This window comes from Hirundo rustica, chromosome 15 (genome assembly GCF_015227805.2).
Source record: "Hirundo rustica isolate bHirRus1 chromosome 15, bHirRus1.pri.v3, whole genome shotgun sequence".
Taxonomy (NCBI): domain Eukaryota; kingdom Metazoa; phylum Chordata; class Aves; order Passeriformes; family Hirundinidae; genus Hirundo; species Hirundo rustica.
In genome coordinates, this window is record NC_053464.1 from 11,027,821 (window position 1) to 11,049,248 (window position 21,428).

Genomic DNA, 21,428 nt, shown 5'->3' on the forward strand with positions numbered 1-21,428 from the left:
AAGGAGAAATGCCATTAAATGCTAATGTTAGTTGCTATCTGACCCAAGGAGTCAGTCTCTGGAAGGAAAAAAAAAAAAAAAAAGACCTGTGTATGTTTAGATTTCTAGTTTATCAGTTACTCTTAATATCTAAAAGCTTAAGCTGTTGATTGTGAAACATCAACACCAGTGCCAAGTTTGAAACTAATATCAATGTAGGCCAGCAGTGATGAGAATGACTTAAATTCAGAATCAAGTATCAAAAGCCAGCTAAAAAGGTAACTTATGAGAAGTAAAACAACTTCAAAACATTGTGAATCAACAAAGGAAACTAAATGCGACACAAGCCCACTCAAGGTGCTTTAAAATTGGAAACTGTTTTTCAACATTAATGAGCACGGCTGTGTTTGTGCAGAAGCTCCTCCAATGGAGTCACCTGCCCCAGGAGGGGTTGGATGAATGGGTTTGTGATTTCCTGAAGGGCCACCATCATCTGAGCTGTTTGACAAATCTCAAATGTTGCTGCCTGCTTTAGAGCCCAGCACCAGCCTCTTCCCACTCCTTCAAAAATCAGAAACTTCTGAGTGAACACTTATCTACCCCTTGATTCCCTTCTCCAGATGGCCTCTACTTCAGAAGGAGCAAAAACTTGATATACTTTCTAAATGTTATTTATATTTCTACATCTATATAATATATGACATATATTTAAAAATATCAAACTATAAAAACAAAAAAAAAATGCTTCCAGCAACACCCCTTGAATTTCTGTGTTCTCTGAAAGGAAGAACAACATTTCAGCTTTAAAATCTCCCAGGCTTGGCACTGTTTGTAATAAAGTTTGACTGAGGACCAGGATCTGTTTCCATTCTGCAAACCCAGCAGATAAACAACTGCCCTGGGTTGTCCAGGGCTGTCAGCAGTGCTGCCACCACACTCAGCAAAAACCACCTTGGGATCTGCAAAGTCAGACGATTTCCTCACGCCGTGGGAAAATCTGCCTGTCTCTCACTTCTGTTTCTGTAACATGCCCTTGGTTTGTATTATTCTAGAAGCATCTTTTTACTTTAAAGAAATCTCTGACATTCTCTGAATCTCACCTGAATTCAAATTAGGCAATGAGAAAAATAAGACCTATATAAAGAAAAGTGACACATACTAACAGTATGGCATAAATAATTTCAAAAAAGATTGTACTTCAGCATCTCATTTTTCAAATTTTAGTACATGATAAATAGTATTGCAAGGCTTAGGTAATTCACAGCAATATCCAGATAATATTATCTATTTTTTCTACTTCAGATGATATGAATCTTGTAGTTTCACATTCCTTTAGCGAGGTCTTTTCAGATCTCTCTCTATTCCTTTGATGGGTGATGGAGAAATCCATATGTGCAGATCCATATGGCAATGAACTTTCCAAGCCAAACACAAGAACAGCAGCTTCTAGGGGAGGGTGGCTTGCCAAGACAAACAAGTTCTGCCAACATTTTAACACCACAGAAGGTCAGTTAGGTTATAATTAAACCTAATTACCATTCTCTAGAATTGCAACATCTTTTCACTTGAAGTCACCTAGTGCTCAGAAAAGGATGAATTTTTATTCTAGATTTTCCAAGAATCACGGTAATGAGTCAACCTAATATTCCCTTTAAATCTGAATCATCACTTACCACAATAAAGGAACAAGGCATGTCATCATTAAAAGGAAGAGATTTGAGCACTTTATTTAGCCATTAATACTTCATCTCTCCTGCTTTTCCCTATTCCTCTGCAATAATTGTACAAGGTTTTTTTCTCTTCTGTTCAGTACCACTCTGGGGTTTTTCCATTATTTCACTTTTTTTTTTCCCCTCCTTTTCAGAGTTTTATAACCTTTCTTCTTCAGCTCCCTATTTTTAATCCTCTCTCTATCTTCAGATCTTCCTGCCTGCTCCCTGGGCAAGCTGGGGATCTGACAGCAGTAACTTTTCTCTGCCAACTGCTGCCTTGGAAGAGAACTGTGCTGGGAACCACCTGAACTCATCTAACCAAGGAAAAGATGAGATAAAAATTGCTAAAGCAAAGACTTTTTTTCTCTCCCTCTTTCCTTTTCATACAGGCCAAGAGAAAGTGAGAGAGGGGGAAAAACCAGGAGTCATTCGGCTGCTTTTCCTCCATCAGGAGTGCAAACCTGGTCATGCTCAGCCTGGTTTTGTTCAAATGAGCAAGGAACTGAAAATCCTGGGCTATCAAAGTCACCCAGCTCCCAGGGGAGACCCTTCAGCTCCTCAGGTACAGCAGCTGAGAGCTGCAGTTTGAGCTGGCATCAGCTGCTCCTAAATGCAGCCGTGCCATGTGTGTGGTGACAAAAGCCTCTCCCAGAAATGATAATTTAACCCCTCTGGAGACTGGAAAGCATCAAGGACCATCTCTTTATAGACTCAAGTAACAAAGCTGGAAACCTGGAAGATCTGCTCAACTGTGCCAGCAGTGGGGACCCCAGCAGAGGGGGCACAGGCTGGCAGCGCTGCCAAGGGGAGCCAGCGCCTCGAGGCAGCCTTTGGGATGCGGCTGCACTGCTGCAGGGCTGCTCTGCAGAAGAGCAGGATGCGGCAAGCAGCCCTACCCTGCACACTGCGTGCCTCACTCCCTGCCCTCGATGCTCTCTCCATTAACTCCCCTGGGCTGACAGCACGAGGCCCAGCATTGTGAAAGTCACCCCGCGCCTCGCACAGCTGCGCTCTCCCGCTGCAAACAGTCCCTCAATAAATAAAAACGACAGCTTCAGTTATCATACGGTACATCGAGTTCCACCTGTCCTACAGGAGATACACATGCCATCAGGCAGGATGCCACTTCACTTACCCACTCTTATGTCATGTAAGGCTTTTACTGTGGGTGGGGCAAGCACAAATCCACAGCACTCTTTTGTTTACTTCCAATTATATTAATCTCTTGCATCTATAAGATTTATTTATCCTCCCACAGATTATTCATGCCTGTAGCCCTGCAAAAACATGCAGACTGAAATCCTTCACCTACTCAATATGCTGGGGAGGTTGCAATGGGTTTCCAGAACCTGGATTTTCATTTCCCTTCCCCTGATAGTATATTACCTCTTGGATTCATTTAAATCCAGTTATTTCTTTTGCAGTCTTACTGGGTTGAAAAAAGGTCTGAGGTGTAAGAGGACTAAGCTGTTTTTCTATAACTAATAATGGTTCAAGATGGTCCAGGCACATTTGGGGCTAGAATGGTGACTATAACTATGTTTGCTTGACAGTTTAGCATCTAATGACTATCCCTTTTAAGTCAACAAAATTCAAACTGTCTGTTGCTGAAATAATCCCTCACAATCGATTGCTGCACATACAATCCATAGACTCTGTATGACAAGACCAAATGACAGAGCTGGTTTTCTGTTTCAGGGTAATTTTGTACAGGTTAAGTGAAACTCTAGAATCAAATTTGTTCAAATATTAGTTCAAATATAATTTCATATTCTCCCACGTAACAAGACAGAAATCCATACAGATAACAGTGGAATAACAAGCAAAACCCCACAGCTTGTTCCTTTACTTTCCAAACCTGAAATCTATTATCTGGAGATTCACCATTTACCAGAGCACACATACCAGAGAGCAGGCTGAGCAGATGGTTCAAAGTCAACTGTCAATCCATTTGCAGTTCAAAACAGTGGTGAACTGCTCCAGCTGTTTTCCAGATCAAAAATATTATTATCATTTTGCTATTGCTGCATGCTGAGGGTTACGTAACAAAAATGCACATGTCCCTCTGCCTGGAATGCAATTAATTTCCTCCCTTCCCACTGCGAGTGGTAAGTAACAATTCAGACAGTCTGGATGCTTCAGTTTTGAGCACGGGCAGGGATGCAACCCTGGAATTATTCCACGTGGTAACCCACTATTTGTAACATGCCAGTCTCCTGGAGGTCTTACAGCCAGGGTATATTTTGCAGTTTGGAAAAAAATAAACATTATTTTCCTGTTTATACACTACCTCTTTACTGTCTGTGGGGTACCCTGAGCATTTAGATGCAGTTCTTTAGTCTAACCATAGACTTTGCTTTATGCTGGAATTTTAAGTCTTCTAAAAACTGGGTGAAGGATTGCTTCCAACCTGAAATCAACCACTATACTTGCTGTACACTCTGGTATGCAAAAATCAGGCATTGTACACTATTAACTTCAAAACAGTGGCAAAATCCCATCTTAATCTACAAATATCCAAACATTCTGCAGGTGGTTAAATTCAGACTCTGTAATGCTTAACCACTCCATGGAATTTGCTTATATAAAGAGAACAACTGGAAGTCCTCTGCCTAGAACAGCACACTCAAGAAGCAAAACTCATTTTCTCAATGCAATCTTTTTTTGCAATGTGCCTTTCATCTCTGTAAGTGCAGCTAAGCCCATGATATTTATATAACAACCATAAGATCTTCAGGACAGGAGCTGCCTTTCTATAAAATGTTTGCACCATACTTAACTTCTCTCTGTTGTTGCTGTAACAGAAACACAATGGGGTGATCAACTGTCCTCCAGGGTGTCAACTGAGATGAAACATTAACTTAGTACTTAACTGCAACAATTTCCTTTAATGTGTTATTGCTTGGTACAGCTTGTTCTGGGTTACTGGTTTACAGCTTACTTCTGTAGGCAGCACCTGCAGTGGTTTTACTGTTCTTACCTGGTTAAATAGGCCAGAGCCCGCTCAGATCCTGATGGCTTTTGGGGCTCCACCTTTTTAATGGAGATTCCAGCTTCCCTCATCAGCTGTTTCTCCTTCTTCTTGCGCTCTTTTTTTAATTTTCTTTCCAGTTTTCTCTTTTCCTCTGGAGTAAGTTCTTCCTCTTCCTCTGCAATAAGCGCTTCCTCTTCTTTTGTAGCCTGAAATAATTAACATTTAAATGAAGCGTTTATCTTTCTATAGGAAAGTAAACAAAATATGCATAAATGCAACTAAAGAGAGCAGGTAATATTTAAAATCAGAAGGTTCAGGTTTCATATTTTTATGTTCACTGTAGATCCATCACCTCTCTGCAACGCCCAACTCCCAGAAGTGCAAATGCCGTACTCACGGAGATCTGCTGAACTGCCCTCTACAGATGATGATACTGCTCTGAGCACTGCAGGAACCTAAGCACCTTCCACCTATGTATTAAACACCATTTCTAACACTTCTTGTGCTGTTTGTTCTCCCACACTCACAAACCTGAGGAGGGCATGTGAACAGCAGAGGCTGTTTCAGGGGTTTGGATGTTTTTTCAGCATACACACATTTCAGTGGGAGCAGTACGGTTTCATTAAGATCCCCAGTTTGTGTTTGTTGTGTAACCACACATTTCCCTGGACTGAGAAAACCTTTGTCTGCCAATGCAGAGGCTTCATCTCGATTATGCCAAGGGCAAAGATGTGACAACTTCCTCCTTCATCCAAGATCTCTTGGAGATCCTTTAGCAATCTTGAGGAAACATAAACACAATCTTCAATAAACATACACAGATACACATCTCACAAAGGTTGCAGATAGATTTCTTTAGGTTTGCAGATAGAACAGTTTATTATCCACATCTAAAACCATATAACCATAAATACATGCATCAGTATATCCCAAATGAAAATAAATATTTCACACACAGATGAAGTGCTTTAAATAGTTTATCTCACCATAAACACTGAGTTTACCCTGGAAAATCCAGGGTGAGATTACATGGTGTAGAAATAAAAAGCTGTTCCCTAGCAAGACGAGATTCATTCCAGGCATTCCCAGATGTCTGAGGGAGATACTCGCCAGGTAAGGTCCTCTGCTAGAGCCTGGGACACCCATGGAGGCCAACTGGGTGAGAAAGAAATGCTCTTCCTCCTCTCCCTGCTCCCCTCTCATCTGTTCAAGGAACTGTAACTGAAACCTGAATGCACAAGATCAACTGCTTAACGGCAAGATTGGTTAAAACCCCTTCATAAGTTCACAAATCCTTAGTGCTACATGAATTTGTGTCAGTCGAGTGCTTTCAAACACAAATCCAGACACAGAGCTAAATAAGGTTATTCATGCTGACATTCAACCAAAGAATGTTAAACAAGGCAGTACCTGAACACAATCTTATTTGCCAAAGACACCTGTTAGGGTTTTAAACATTTGTTCAGTGTCAATTCACCTATCATCTAAACTGACTCATCTTTTCAACTTAAGAAAGGTTAAGAAAGCAGAAATCAGAACTAATGGAAGTAGGACACTAAAGTGGAGTTGCTTTTTCTTGTTTAAAATACTTTTTAGGTACTTTTACGGAAAAGCCAGTATTCATTGCAAACACATGCAAAAGAGCAACATATGTTGCATTAGAATAGAAGACATTTTATAGTTCATGCTGAGAACAAAATAATATTTAGGGTGAAGGTAGAATTGAATCGTTACACAGGAAACAACGTTTTCATTTGAAAAGCCACCCTGGTACTTACTAAAATAACAATCCAGCTACACAAAGCCCTAGAAAACACTGAGGGTGGTCATTTATAAAGTGTTTGTAAAAGATTACTACAGCAGCTGTCCAACAGACGACACACTACAGTTAATCTTCTTTTAAAAATAATGTAATGAATTTGTTTACTTTTCTGTGAGCCATGAAGCTTTCAAATAAAGTGACTGTGGCACATCATTAGAGCCAGTCTGATAAAGAGGCCTCTGCTTCTTCATACTTACAGTAAATGCATATCTTGGTAACTTCCCTTCCCCCCCCCCCCACATTCCTTGCATTATCAAAAAGCTTTTTATCCTTCTCCCTGACCACTCCATTAAAAACAAAACAAGTTGCTCTCTCCCTGTAGGTCCCAGTATAAATACCAAGCCCTAACAGCATTTGTTTCCAGCATGGATGGGCCAGGGGCTGCCTGGCACAAGAGCATTGCTCTCCTGCAGGGCTGTCCCAGCAGGAAAGAGTCAGGATTTACAGCTGGGGGTACCTTCTGCTGGCCCACAGCATCATCCAGGGAAAACTGGATACCTCAGCATCTGCCTGAGACTCCCAGCACAGAGTGCTCACAACAGCTCAAACAACTTCTCTAGTTCCAAATGTACTTTTATCCATCCATGTCAACTTGATTAACTTAGCAGGATGTGCCACAGTCTGTCCTAGACTGGGTTTTAATTTGAAAACCGCAGGTTTCACGTGCTTCAGAAAATATCTGCATTTGTTGGTACAGTCCTTACTGAATCTGAGGGTGATTTTATTGCAATTTATATTCAAAGAAAAACCCCTTCCCCCAAACCTGGGGACATGAAAGAAAACAAAACCAAACCTTCCACTGGGATTTAAATTCTGGTTGTATTTATTATTTATTAATCTATTGATGCATCTCTCCTTTCCTTAAATCAACAGCCTGAGTTTTCAATTTAGTTTTCCCCAAACCATTAGTGTGATTGTTCGTCTGGAAGATGTTTGTGACCCATTTGGATTAAGAGTTTAAGTGTTATGTCATTATTTAAACAAAAAAAACCCCAAAAACAACCAACAGGAGTTCATTGTTTTAAGGTCATAAATATCCCAGGTTGTCTCCTTCTATATTTATAAAGTGACATCACAATTTGTAGCGCTACAATTTAGCTTTAACTACAACATTGTAAAGTCCCTATTTGAGCGTGTGAGACACTTGTTTATTGACATGATAAATTTAAACCACATGCACACAGAAAAACAGAACACTTGCTTATTTGCAAAGCCTGCTGAGAGCTACCACACCACCTTGGGTTGTGGGCTCATTAGATCTCAACCTAAACAAGGTCAGGCCAGGTCAGCACACTTGAATGAATGACATTCAGAGGAGAGCCAGTGTTTTCTCGTGATTAAGGAGGTGGGAGTCTTCCACTTGGAAACTTTCCAGAAGGCCTGAAAAGGTGCTAAAAGGGATATTGCCACTGGATGCCATTTTTTGAGCAAAAGGCAGACCCCCAAATCTTTCACACTTACGCTCATAAAAGCCCATGTCAGCTTTGCAGAGGCACGGAGATATGAGCTCAGGCACTCTCTAGCAAATTCCCAACGTTTGTATCATACCATGTCCATCTGCAGGCCAAGTGCTCTGGGTGCCAATACACTGCCTTTTCATCAATGCCAGCCTCCAACTTTCTGAACTGCGTGTAAATATAGCAATATGCTCTAAATAGTCCAAGACATCTGACTCAAAATAGCTGGAGGCTTCAGCTGTAGCGCTTTTGGATACCGGTTAAAGTTTTCCATCATTCTTTGCAATCTGGAAATATTGCACAAATTTGAAACATTTTATAAATGGTCTTTAGAAGGGAGCTGACAATCATAAATGGGGAGCCAGCTCACACAGAAGGGAAGTGTTTAATACTATAAAGCAGCCCTGCTAAGCAATACAGAACAGAGAAATAGAACTAGAACTGCAAGAGAAACCAGCATAAAGATGTACAGGTTCTCTTGAAGACACTCGGCCCCCTTTTTTTTTTTTTTTGCTGCAATGAGAGTGGAAGAACTAAACAGGTGTAAATTTTGAGGGTAGTTTTTGTCTCTGCATAAAAGCTTGTACTGCCAGGGGACTGTGAACTGCAATAGCTGAGCAAGCAGCACCAAGATGGGAATAACAGCACTAACAACAGCACACCAATTGTGTTGTGCTTCCGTAGAGCACTAAGTGCATTTTTAAATTTGTTTCCAGTCCTTGATGGCCTCACACTTAAGCAGAACTGAAGACATCTAAAGACTTTTGTTCCTCCTCCTCACTCCTTCAAAATTCCCACATCTGCATCCCTGGTTGTCCGTTGCCAGCACAGAATAGTATTGACAGAGTCAGAAACTCTGAGGAATTGCCACAGTGAACAGAATACCGTGAATAATACTATGAATATATATGAAATTTTGTCTTTGGGATTCATCTCTGTAGGTCTGAACTTCCTGCCTGGTCAGGGTTTTGGCTTTGCTGCCAAACCTATAGAAGGAGCCACAAACCAAGCCACACCACCAAATTCACTGTTTATTAGAACCAGTGAATCCAGCTCCTCCAAAACCAACAGACTTTTATCCTTTCCTCCCAGCACTGCACCAGAAGTCTGTACAACAGCAAAGCAAGCAACAGCAGAAATTCAAAGGAATAAATAACAGTGACAAACGTATAAAAAGGGCGTCAAATTTTTGAACTCTGGAGAGTTCAAAATGGAGGGGAAATCGATTTTATGGCTTACTTCATAGTAGGAGCATTGTATTGCCTTGTTTGTTCATGAAACTCATGTTATTTCATAACTTCTAACATAGAGAAATGTCAAAAGGGGCTTTGTTCACTGACCAAGAGCTACTGACACATCACGTAATGGCTTCTCCTTAGGAGCAGCCTTTTGCCCCCCAAATGCCCCGTGAACGATATCAGCATGCAAAACGTCCTGCTTCTGCCTTGCACAATACACATGAACCCAGATAAATAACTGGCCATCTGCCAGCCTAAAAACAAAAAGCGGAATCTATAAACACAGATCAAAACCCACAGAGAAGAAAGGCTGGCAGACCCTTAGACACAAGGTTCATAAAAGAAAGATTGACAAATTATTTACTATCCAAGGGCTGGCCAAAGAGTTGTGCTACAACTACAGCTAGAGAATTTGCATAGAACAGTTCAAGGCCATACTGAATTTAAATAATTATTTTCTATCATTTAGTATCCCATGAAAAGAAGTAGTATGACCAGAGGGGGCATATGAAATTTCATTTCATTGTGCAGAAAGCAAATTTTCAATGAAAAGCAACATGTAGAGGTACTCTTTATACAACATCTGTAGCACTTATAGAGGAAGACGTTTTAGAAATTATATACTGCTCAAAGAAAAACACATTTTTTTTTTCATAAAAGCTAGGTGTTTGTAGAATCTCAACTCCTCACAACAAAAAAACTGGCAATAATTTATATTAAACTGATTAAGAAAGCTTTCTGTAGATACAACCCAGGCAGAGAAGTCTCAGACAAGTTCTGCAGGAAACCAGATTTAAGTAAGAACAGCCTTTTTATCTTTCTGCTCCAGGAAAGGATTCTTTTTGTGGTCATGTAAATGGTTTTTGTTTTTTGGTATTTTTTTTTAAAGCCTCCTTGTGTATATAGCCAGAGTATCTCAGGAACATGAGTGATCAGGTAGCACTCTAAACATGCAGCTGTAATTTAGAATAGATGCACCTTGACGAGCTTGAAACCTGGTTTAATTTACAACTGTGTGATCTTTGCATGTCTCAGATTTACAGCCAGCTGTGAAGAGCACATAAAGTGTTATCATTAGCAACTGCTGAATAAGAAGAAATTGAACAATTTACTAAATTACATGAAAGCGTTTACAGGCACACAGAATACACAACTTAAAGAATGCAGCTTGTTGAATTCCACTTTATAGACTGTTACTCCTATAAAGTACATACTCATGTGCTGTGGCAGATTAAGTTCTAAGGCATAAATTAGGATCGTATTGTATTTCTCATTTTCCTCCACCAGTATCACAGCCCTGAGTACAACAGAAATACTCGAGACACCACCATAACTGCAGACTCGGGGAATGCAGTTTTGCTTCATTTGCAACTACAGTACAGCCAGGAATGTTCACATATTTGTTGAAGGATTTTGCTTACTCCCCTGCTCTTAATTAAACTGTGTTAAGCAAGCAGGAGAACATGGAACTGAAAAAAAAAAAAAAAAATTAAAAAAGGAACCCCCTTGGAAATCATTTGTATCCACATCCCTGTGGCTTACACACAGCCCCTTTAACCCCTCCCCAGAAACGCAGAGGAATTTTAATACAAGGAGCACGAGACTGTCGCAGCACTCAGCGCTTTCACTGCCACCAAAGTCGCCCCCTTTAGCGGTGCTGACAATTTCTACTGAGGCTTAAAAAGGCTTTGGGCTGTGAGAGGAGGTAGAAGCAGAGCAGAGGCTGTTTTGAAATCCTTGCTGGAGAATTAGAAAAAAAATAAATAAACCAACCCCAAACCACGAGCTCGATCTCCTCCAATGAAAGAGGTACCACAGGGTGTAGGCAGGTTGCCAGGCGAGCTCGGCAGCGTGACCGCACTGCATTGAGTTTCTTTAATGAAAGCCAGGAAAGAACACATTACACAGTGTTTCTTCTGAGAGCCAGCGAGCCTCCAGTGATTGAAATCAATAAAAACAGTCGGCAAGGGGCCCAGTGGGGGAAGAGAGAAATCTCCACTACAGCATTCAGTTTGCTTTCCACTTTCTCCCTCCCCCTCTAAAGTTAAACTCCGAAGATCACCATGACAAGCTACTTCGCTTCCAGCGCTGGGAAGACGCTGGTGGGGATTTAAAGGAAGCGAGTGCTTTCCTTCGCCTCCCTGCCTTCGCTCTCCCCCCAGCACGAAGGAAATAAAAGGCTTGCTTGGAATTTGAATCCCGCCAGGAAAAACTTCATTGGACAAGTGCACGGTTCTGCATTTCAGGAAAGGGATGGATTTTACGGTCAGAGAATGCTAAAAGGTGAGCGGGGGAAGAAAAGCAGCAATCTGATCCAGTCGGAGCCCACGAAGAGGGTAGGATGTCCAAGCCGGTGGAGGGGACCTGTGGTGCTGCGGGAAGGACTGCGAGCAAGTGCCTGGGATCATCCACATCCTGAGGCACCTGGAACCTTGGGAACACGTGACGGACACACCAACCCAGGTAAGCAGAACCTGCTTCTGACAATCCTCTGTCCCAAAAGCCGAGAGACCCTCCTGCTCTAGCCTGCAGTCTGCCCCACGTCCGCCCTCGTTAACCTCGGGCGACTTAACGCTAAGCTTGTCCCGTCTGAGAACCGTGCCAGGCCACTAATCCTCACTGAACTATAAACCGTGCACAAAAGCCCTTTGTTTACCCGTTTTGTGTTGAATTTGCGAGCTGACAAGGTAGGACAGGGCCACTGCCCAAGTGGAGCCCCCCCAGGAGCTCCCGCTCCACGGCGGCCCGCTCGGAGCAAGGGAACACGGCTGACACCGCACGCTGGAGCTGCCTGTGATCTGAGAGCGCGCCAGTAATGGATTTCTAATATGGTCCATATTTATCTATTTTATTTATGTATTTTAATCACCATAGCAGCCACATACAGAACATACTTGCGCCGAGTTCCATGTGCTGCTCTGCACCGCGACTCACAGCAGCGTGCATGCATGGGGGGCTAGGCTGATTGTTTTGTCAAAAAGAACTTGGCAATTAGTCGTCGACACAGCCAAGGGGGATTTCTGGCACGCTGTTTAGGAACGACCGACACAGGTTTATGCAGCATGTGTGTATTTGCAGTTAGCCTACTGCAAACAGGCTTTATCCCAAATAAAAATGGAGAAGGCGCAGGTAACAGCTGTAGATCCCAGCACTCTCCTCAAGTTTTTGGCCAACTTCAGATAATTTCTGTAGACCTCAGTGAAACACAGGTAGTGAAATCAAAGCCTGCTTTCCACAAGGCAAGCAAAAATAATGATAGCTACATCTCTCCTCCAGCAGAGGCAGGAATTCACTGGGACAGATAATAAATAGTTGCCTGTGGAGCAAGAGCAACAATGCTTGTCCCCCTCATGCTGGTCATCATGAGATGTTGACAGCAACACACATGCTCACTGCTGGAGAGGGCAGGGGAGGGACTGGATGCCTCCAATTCCACTTAAATGTTTCAGAACCTCTTTATCAAAGTCTGAAGGTAGAGAGAAGAGACTTCCCAGCATCTCCAGCTCAGTACCAGCAGACAGAAGGCATGAATTTAGTACAACAAGTGCAGATGTGCATCTGCAGGTGCAGCGTTGCTCTTTCCTTGGAAAACATACACTTTTAAAGGGTCATTTTGTTATTTTCACATCACACAGAAATGGATGACTCACCCACATAAAGAATGACCTGGAGAACACCTCCATGACCAAAAGTAAAGGGCATAAGTTGAAGCATGACATGTTCTAATAAAGCTATGAAAATAGCTGAGGCAGTGTTTTAATAGTAAAAAGTTTCTAGACTAATTTATTAATCCAGTTTTGAACTTTTCACACAAAACTATCACAAAATTATAGCTGAAGGTGTAATTAAAGAACAGTAATTTACAACAAAAAACCAAAGCTACGATTCATAATAGAACAGGACCCTACATGAAGTTCTGGGCATACCCACAGACCCACAATTCATTTTGCAGAGTCAGTTCTCTGTTTTGCCTCCCCAGCACAGATCCTTTGCAGAAATGACAGCACCTTCATAGCTCAGGAATCACAGCAATCATTCCCACACCAATCAACAAGTCTGCTTTGCACTGCTCTTGGAGCTAAATTTATCCCTATGCAGAGGAACTCATTAAAGTCTTTACTTAACATTTCAGACAAGGAAAGCTTAGGTGGGACTTACACAACACTTATCGCTTGTACTGACATTCCTCAAGTGATATTCCTCCCCATTACTCTCTCAGCAAAAATAGAAGTACTATCTTTAAAGTGTGGGATATTTTTGTTCATAGTGATGCATTTTCAGAAGCCAAGTGGCATGAGTGACCACTGTTAATGGAATATGTTCTTTTCAAACACACAATATAGAAAGAAATGTATTTTCTTGATCAGAAGTTGTGATCAAATACAGATATTCTGGCAGCCACACCAGGGTTTTTCAGTCCTGTCAATGTTATTAAAGCCAATTCTGTGCACAGTGTCCTATCCTTCAGACTCTCCCTCTGGAAAATCTGGAAGAATCCCATGTTACTTTGCTGAGTTGGGTACAACAGAAAAGAACGACTGGGAACCAATTTTTCACATTTCTACCAGTCTTGGAGGTCCCATATCATCAGGAGTGCTTTGTCCTCAATGAAACACATCTTCATCATAATCAAGAGTTCTTAATAGTTCATGCCAATTGTCCTCATAGCAATGCTTGTTGGTAAAAGAGCTGTTTGAAAGCAGTCCGTAAGGTTTTGAAACAGTCAGAAATATCGATGGAAGTATTTGAAAGATGGAAGGACAAACACTTTGTTTTAATGTCCCCCATTTAAGTTTTTACGAAGGAAAAGACCTGGGATTATAAAAACCAAGTTGAATGGTCATTCAAAAAATGCTGAAATTCAGCAATAAAGGTGCCAACACCAGTCTGTTGAACAGCTGGATAGCCTGTGTTCAGTGAAACAATATTCATGCCTGCACTGGGGGAAAAAGAGTGTTGCCATCCCTCTCAAATGAACATGATCTGACACTTCTTGAATATGGTAAAGCTTCAAGGTGTCTCCTTTCCTATTTATACCAGCGGTTCATGTTCACAGTGCTGGATTCACTCAGCTGAGTATATTTAGTTTGCTCAGTCTCAAATTGACAGCTTCTCTGTAATGTACCCATTCTGACTTAAAAATGGAACATAATTAACATACAGCTGGAGAAGGACATTTTTGCCATTTATGGGAAAGATCAGTGAAGCTGAATACTAAATGTTAAGTAGAAAATAATGGTTATTGATATGTAGGAAAGGTGGTTTTCCCTACAATTCCAACAGGAATCCTTATATTTGACTTAGGGAAACATTTTCATTAAAAACAAGGTCAACAAAACCCAGAAAAAAAAACTTCACACCTTCTTGCCAACAAGTTGTCACTGTCTTCAGCTGCAGAGTTAACAGGATGTATAGGTACAGGGAAACAATGTCCTGGGGCATATACACTACTCTCAAACCCTCCATATTCTCCCAGACCTAACAGAACTTTTTTCCTCATTTCATAATAAAAACAGCACCTTTTTTAGTCAGTTATACCAAGATCATCATCAAAACCTAGCTAAATATCCCAGAATGAGTTTCACCCATACCTGAATTTATATACACTCAGCTGCACACGCACATGTAGGCAGGAACACGCAACTTTCATTTGAGGTGAACAAGACCCAAGAGAAGACACTCAAGAAAACACAGTGGGCAGGATTCATTTCTTTAGCAGAATGTGATCATTTCATGATTCAATCACCCTAAAATAGACACCCACGAGCACACTGTCCTGCACCTTCATCCTGAGCATAAGGGTATCAACTACCTCAGCATACGTCTTGCCTCTCAGTTTGCTTTACAATGGAATAAATGGTTGGGGAGACAGAGAACTGGACCCTCAGTTTGGTTTTGAAAAGAGAGACACCTTTAAACAAAATAAGGAAGAAATGTGATGGGCATTACTAATTTCTGCATTTGACTTCCTGCTTAGTGATAACCAGAGGTGGATGATTCAGGTTGTGACAATTAATTTGTGTGAAATGATCCTTCTTCTAAATATATATAATTTCCACTAAAAGACCTCTGAACACCTGTGTGCAGAATTTGAAAATGTTTAAAGAAACAAGTACCTTAAAGCTGTGCTATAAAACTGTATTTCAGGCACAGCTCAGTTGCCACTGAACATTCTGTTTCAAGAAGTTCCTTCTCAAGGAGAATGGTAAAGGAGGAATGTTTTTAAGAGTTGGCATGAATTACACAATCTAACTTTCCTTCAGGTCTGCGCACTGCTCTTCAAATCCCCATGAGCAAGTGCAAGTGGTACTTAACATGACTGGCAGGGAGAAAGAATTTGAGCTTGTTTTTAAGTTTGAAACGGCCTCCTGAAAGTTCCTTAAGAAAATTCCCTCCATAATTTTGAAAGTCTCTAAAAAATAAAGTGCAACCCATTCCAAAATCCTATTTATTTAGCAACGCTCTACATGCTTTCTGCTCTTGTGAGCTCTCTGGTAACTATACAACTATGATACCAACTTTTAAGCTCTCCAAATTTATCACACAGCTGAAAATACTGAAATGACATCTGGTTTTTATAGCATCAGGTGTGCCTTCATTATGCGTTTGTGAGGCAGAGCAGAAAATTGGAAAACAATTATGATTTAAGAAGCTAAATTAAAACCTGTTGACTGTTCAGTAAAAATGCTCCATAAAACCTGTTTGTATTCCAGCAGACCACACTGAAAAGTATTATTGTAAAAGCAGCACAAAACAGGATGTTGGTGGTGTTTGCTTATTTTGGAATTAAGACATCTAGCAAGCTATCCTAATATAAAATTGTATTAATTTATATTTCAACAACAAATAGCTTAAGCATATGTATAAAAATAGAATTTACATGGACAGAATTTACAACTCATGATAGTTTTAAAGCCAGGCTTTACCTGCTGAACTTACATTTTACATCTTTGATTAACCAAGTATAAATACACCAGGAAACAACAGCTGCACACATAATTTTAAAGTTAAGTACAAAACAGAGTGGATAATTACAGGTGGAATAATATGTGAAATACAAGAAAGCCTGGACCCACCAATGGGAGGATTAAGTTTATCACATACCTGTTCTGTTATCATGTAATTTTGCAGGGATCAAAAGAAAGCTTTAAGATAGGAACAACAAGGAACTTCTTCATGGCACACAGGGCAGCACAGGACTGGAGATGGTCATTTGAAAACACAGATGGTCAAAGGTAAATGTTTGAGTTGTTACTGAACCAAGAGTCAACATTTCCATAGTGCATAGGGATAATGGCTACAGGGGGATTAGACTGCAGAGCTTTGGAAGTGAAGTAGTTTGTGCCTAGCAAAAAAAAAAAAAAGAAAAAAAAAAAAAAAAAGAGAGAGAGAGAGAGGGAGAGCATAGGAAGAGAGAGATTAACAGCAAATGGAAGGTCCACCTCAAGGGAAATCCCGATCTCCAAAACAAAATTTAAAAAAAAGTAACTAGTCTGGAAAAAAGCCAAGATGTCAGAATTCACTGTTGAATGGCAACAGAAAAGCTTCATATTTCTTTTTGTAATTGCAAACAATAAAATATACTTTGAAACAGAAAAATTCAACTACAATTAAAATGAAAATATTTTACCTTAATGAGAGATATTCCATTATTGTCAATGTGAGATGAGCAAGCAGTTATGATGCTTCTCTGCTGAGGACTAAAGTAAAAGTCAGTATGTTTCCTAAGACATGTTAAGTAAAATTGCAATCTCGAAACAAAAAAAAAAACTCAAACAAGTCTCACAAAGAAATTTCCTCAGCTTTTCTTTTTTAAAACTTTCTTTAAAAATTAATACTTTCCCTTGTAATGCTGGGAGCTAAAATTGTACTGGAAGGTCAAAAGGTGGAAAATGGAGATAAGATCTCCTGCCAGGGATGCAGGAAGCATGGTTACTGAAATGTGAAGTCAAAGAGAACAGGGAACACTGGAAAAGTTAGGAAAGCCAGGAAAATCTGTTTTCTTATTAAGATAGCAAAGACAAAACATTGTACTTCCTGCAAAGATTCCTCCAGATTAACTGAGTGAACTCTTCAGGTATTTAAGACTTTCCTAAAATCTGTCACTGAACCTTAAAAACTTTTGACTCCAAAAATTCCAAAGCAGTTTAGAAGCACTGGCTTATCTCCCCCACTATACACGACCAACCAAGCATCCAGGAACAATAAATGGTGCAAATTCATGACAGATTCCAACTTCTTCAAGTTATAGAAAGTTGTCACAACCAAATTTATATAGTTTAAGTACTTGATGACTTAAATCTGCCATACCTTATGAACAACAGGAATAAAAAATCTGAAATAAATACATGAAATTCATGAAACAGGGCCAGCAGCAAGACGAGGAGAGATTGAGGTTGTGCAGAATGATGGTAGACCTGGGCCCTACAGCTTCCACACAATGTAAAGCTGAGCTTAGCCACCAAAGGAATTCTGCAGGAGAGGAACAGTGAGCAAAGTTCCGAGGAGTAGGTAATAAAAGTCTGCGTAACATTTTTCAACTCTAGTTTTTGGTTATTTTAGGGCATCTGAGATTTTAGAAAGGTACCATACTGTGGTTTAACTACTGCAATTAACATATTTTACAGTTCTGGTCTATGTTTTCTAATGTTTAGGTACATGATTCAATTCTAGTTACAGTCAGGATTTCTAAATTTCAAGTGTTTTTAAGCATCAGCTGAACATTCTATTACTGCATTGCTGGGCTAGGCTTGGCCAAGGGTGAGATGTTGTGGTTAGCAATATCTGATGACTGATCTGAGATGCAATTTCATAATTACTTCAAGGATTTCTGCTGCTCTAAAGAAGGCAGTGGGAATTATTCGAACAACCAGAAAAAGAAGAACAGTAATATATACTGAGTATTCAAACAGCACACAAAATGGAGAGAAATGCATAAACTCTGCATACAGGAGGCCCTCACTGGCAAAATATATAGAATGTTCTTAAGTTGACAGTTTTATAACACTAAATGGTTTCGCAAATGAAATCCAAACAAAAGAGCAGAGATGTACTCTAAATCACTCAGCAATTGCTGCTTCAAGAAACCAGCAACCACTAACTCCTGCAAACAAAACCAGTTGCCTTAGGAAAGCCTAATGAATGGGAAAGATGTCAGAGTTTTTGTTGTTCTTCTTTCAGCTTTATTTTTCTATATTCCTGAATCTATACACATAATGATTCAGTTCACCCTGACAAATACTGTATAACCGACTATCAATCACAGCAACTTTTTATATGTTGAGAGCAGTCAGATACCAAGTGATAAAGCGAGTTCAGGCAGAGGGCATATGTTAAGCAGCTGTGAGTCCTTCACTCTGTCTGTAACCTAAAAGCTTAATGTCATTACACAGAGCTCTGATTTCTTCCTTGCCTGCCTTACACTAGAATACCCACATTATATAGAATGGAGATTATTAACTTAATGGAAGAAATACAGCCACATAGTGACTGCAGTGGAACAAACAATGTGCTTATAAATTAGATGGAGCATATTCTGCTTAGAGTGAAAGATTACACAACCAAATGCTTCTATTTGGGCCCTTTAAAGAAAGCTTTACACTTATGAATAAAAATCTCAGGTAATAGTTTTAAGCAACAATTTAAACCTGCATGAGTCAGTACTGCTGCCAAAAGACACACTCTCCATCTTCTCTCACCTCTTCCATGGCACAAGTGTTTGCACAGTTTTGTAAACGCATTTTGGTGAAAATTACCTCTCTGTCCCCTCACAAAGGTTACCTTAATACTGAATCAGTTTGTTAATTTGATTCACTGTGAACATTTCTGCCAGCAAAAGGAGGAGGTGATAGAAAGGTGGAAGCAAGTGGCTGTGCAGCTTGTGGGATCCCATTTTTTGCACCCTCTGGCTGAAGACAAAATTCCTTAAAATAAACATAAGTGTAAAATACGTAATGTTGCTATGTGTATCCTACCTTTTAGATACTGGGGTGATGAACTGCAGCTTGTCAACTCTCAAATTACCACAGATCATTTGGTATTTGTTGCTCTTTAGTAGCATCATGCATTGCTGTTTTGGGCTTTCAATTATTTCCCTCTAATTTCAAAATGATGGTAGAGGTCTAGTTAAGGCAGAAAGCAAAATTTTTGCTTCCAAGGGCCTGAACTCAGTTTTTTTGTGTTATTAAAAAAAACTATAATTTTGATTTCTTACAGACACAAGCAAGTCAATTTAAAAAATGGCAACAGACAATCAGTATAGCAAATAATAAATGTCTGACAGTGTACAGGACTCACATTTCCACAATGCTGAGAGTATTTGTATAAAAGGGGAGTTTCCCTCTGTTTCTTCATCCTCTCAGGTGAGCTGCTGGTTCAATTAGTTTCTCCTCTGGCTGCTGGAGCTGTGACTCCCTGATCTACAGTGTTTCACTGTCTGGCACAGACGCTGGTTACCTGCCCATCAGGAACTCTGAGGCACAGCCAGGGAACAGACAGGCAGCTTCCACTGGAGCTGTCAAGGTTTTGTAGCCATTTCAAGGTACAACCCCAGTGAGAAGATGCTGGTTTCCTTCCTGCAGTGTCCAATGAGAAGGAAAACCCCCTCCACTCACTAGCTACCCACCACTGCTCAATAAACACATCAGAAACAAGTCTTCTGTGGCAAAAATTCATGGGTTTGCTTGCTCATTCTGGAGTGGGTAATGGCAGCAGTCAATTATTGTTCTGCTCCAGCAGTTTAACAGATGATGACTGAGTTCAAAATGAAATTTCACTTGTATCATTTAGCTAATTAAACAAATAAATGCTGCCATCTACTAATAACTCATACCTGCAACTTCATTACGATACCTAATATAATAAAGAAAACAAGTTATCTTCATATACTGTACAAATAAAAACATATTGCAAGATGTGGTCAAGGCAGTTAAAGAACAGCAAGTGTTGCCATCCTCTGTCCTTCCCTTTGCATTTCCTTTTGGACTTGCATCACAACATTCAGTTAAGCAATGACTCAAAGCAAGTGGCCTGCTAGGAATTAAGCTCTAGCAATCTTCAAAAAAAGCCTCACAGTTCTGTAAACAGAACATCCAATAATCACCCAAGTCGAAGCTCACAGAGGGCACACACTGTGATAGGAGACACTACAAGCAGAATGGAACAGAGCAATCGTAAGAATTAACTGAAATTTTGAAATCTTACTGCCAAAACTTTAATTTGGTCTACTTAAAACTCTTTGTCATATGCAAAAATATCTTTGGCATATCTGTGTGTCTCAGAGTCCACTCCTGCTATTAGCTAATTAGTACAAAATCCTACCCTAACAGCGTGAAAAAGGAGTCACAGCTTCTACTTCCAGAGCAGAAAGAGGAATGGTATCTAATACCAGTGATCTTAAAGCATAGTCATTGAATTAGAAGTTAATTAGACACCTAAATTGAGAATTTCCACATGGGAACTGTGTTTATTTAGTGCCAGGACAGACTGTTCTGCTTTCTGAACCCACACACATAGAAATGTGTTTATCTCAAATTCAAACTAATGTTCTACTATCAAGTTATGTTTCTGCCAAATATATATATATATATATATATATGTACTTCAGCCAGTCAGTGTATCTACAGAAGCAAGGACTTAAATTTGACACAATGGCGTGACTTTCTCTTAAGTAAACCGGTAAAATAAAAAGACTGTGAATTTCCACAGTTAAGTTGTTTCATGAAGAACTAAAAAAAACCCAAAAAAAATCAACATTTGTCTGACTTATTTTCATGGCAAGGGTCTTTTATTTTGACCACAGTACTTAGGGTCATCACTGCAGAAGTCATGACACAGAGAAGTGTTCAGGTACAAAATGTCTAATTCTTCAAACATTTGGTTAATTTGTTTTCTAAACCTAAAGAAATATTTGATCAGTTGAACAAATACTTGAAATGCATTTGGCTAGTTATCTATTTAGAAAGAGAACAAATTTATTTAAAAGGGTTTCTTTTACCCTTTGGTCACCATAGAACAAAAGTTAAATTGAGCTCACAGCATTTTAGGAGTTGTAATTTTTTTTTATTTTTTTTTTAACCTGGTCTCGGATTAGACCTACTAGGAGATTATTGCTGTCAGGACACCAGTGATAATGGGAAATGTTTTAGGAATAGGAGTGTTTTTAACAGGAAAAGACTTACATGCTGTAAGAACTGATATGGCAAACCACTCTTCCTTTACCACTTAAGTAAACAGAGCTGGTTTAGG

General features: G+C 40.0%; 2 protein-coding genes across 5 annotated transcripts in view; one reads left to right on the top strand and one right to left on the bottom strand.

Annotated features, from left to right (window-relative positions):
• C15H7orf50 (chromosome 15 C7orf50 homolog) overlaps window positions 1–21,428 on the bottom strand; it is a 122,117-nt gene that overhangs the window by 21,548 nt on the left and 79,141 nt on the right. For all 3 annotated transcript variants that reach the window (XM_040078863.2, XM_040078864.2, XM_040078865.2), the window contains one exon: window positions 4,672–4,871. In XM_040078863.2, the coding sequence (XP_039934797.1) occupies window positions 4,672–4,871 (200 nt within the window). The remainder of the gene's footprint in view (window positions 1–4,671; window positions 4,872–21,428) is intronic.
• The window catches only part of GPR146 (G protein-coupled receptor 146), a 46,341-nt gene continuing 35,974 nt past the window's right edge, over window positions 11,062–21,428 (top strand). For both annotated transcript variants that reach the window (XR_005703185.2, XM_040078860.2), the window contains exon 1: window positions 11,062–11,645. The gene's annotated coding sequence lies outside the window, so the exon portion shown is untranslated. The remainder of the gene's footprint in view (window positions 11,646–21,428) is intronic.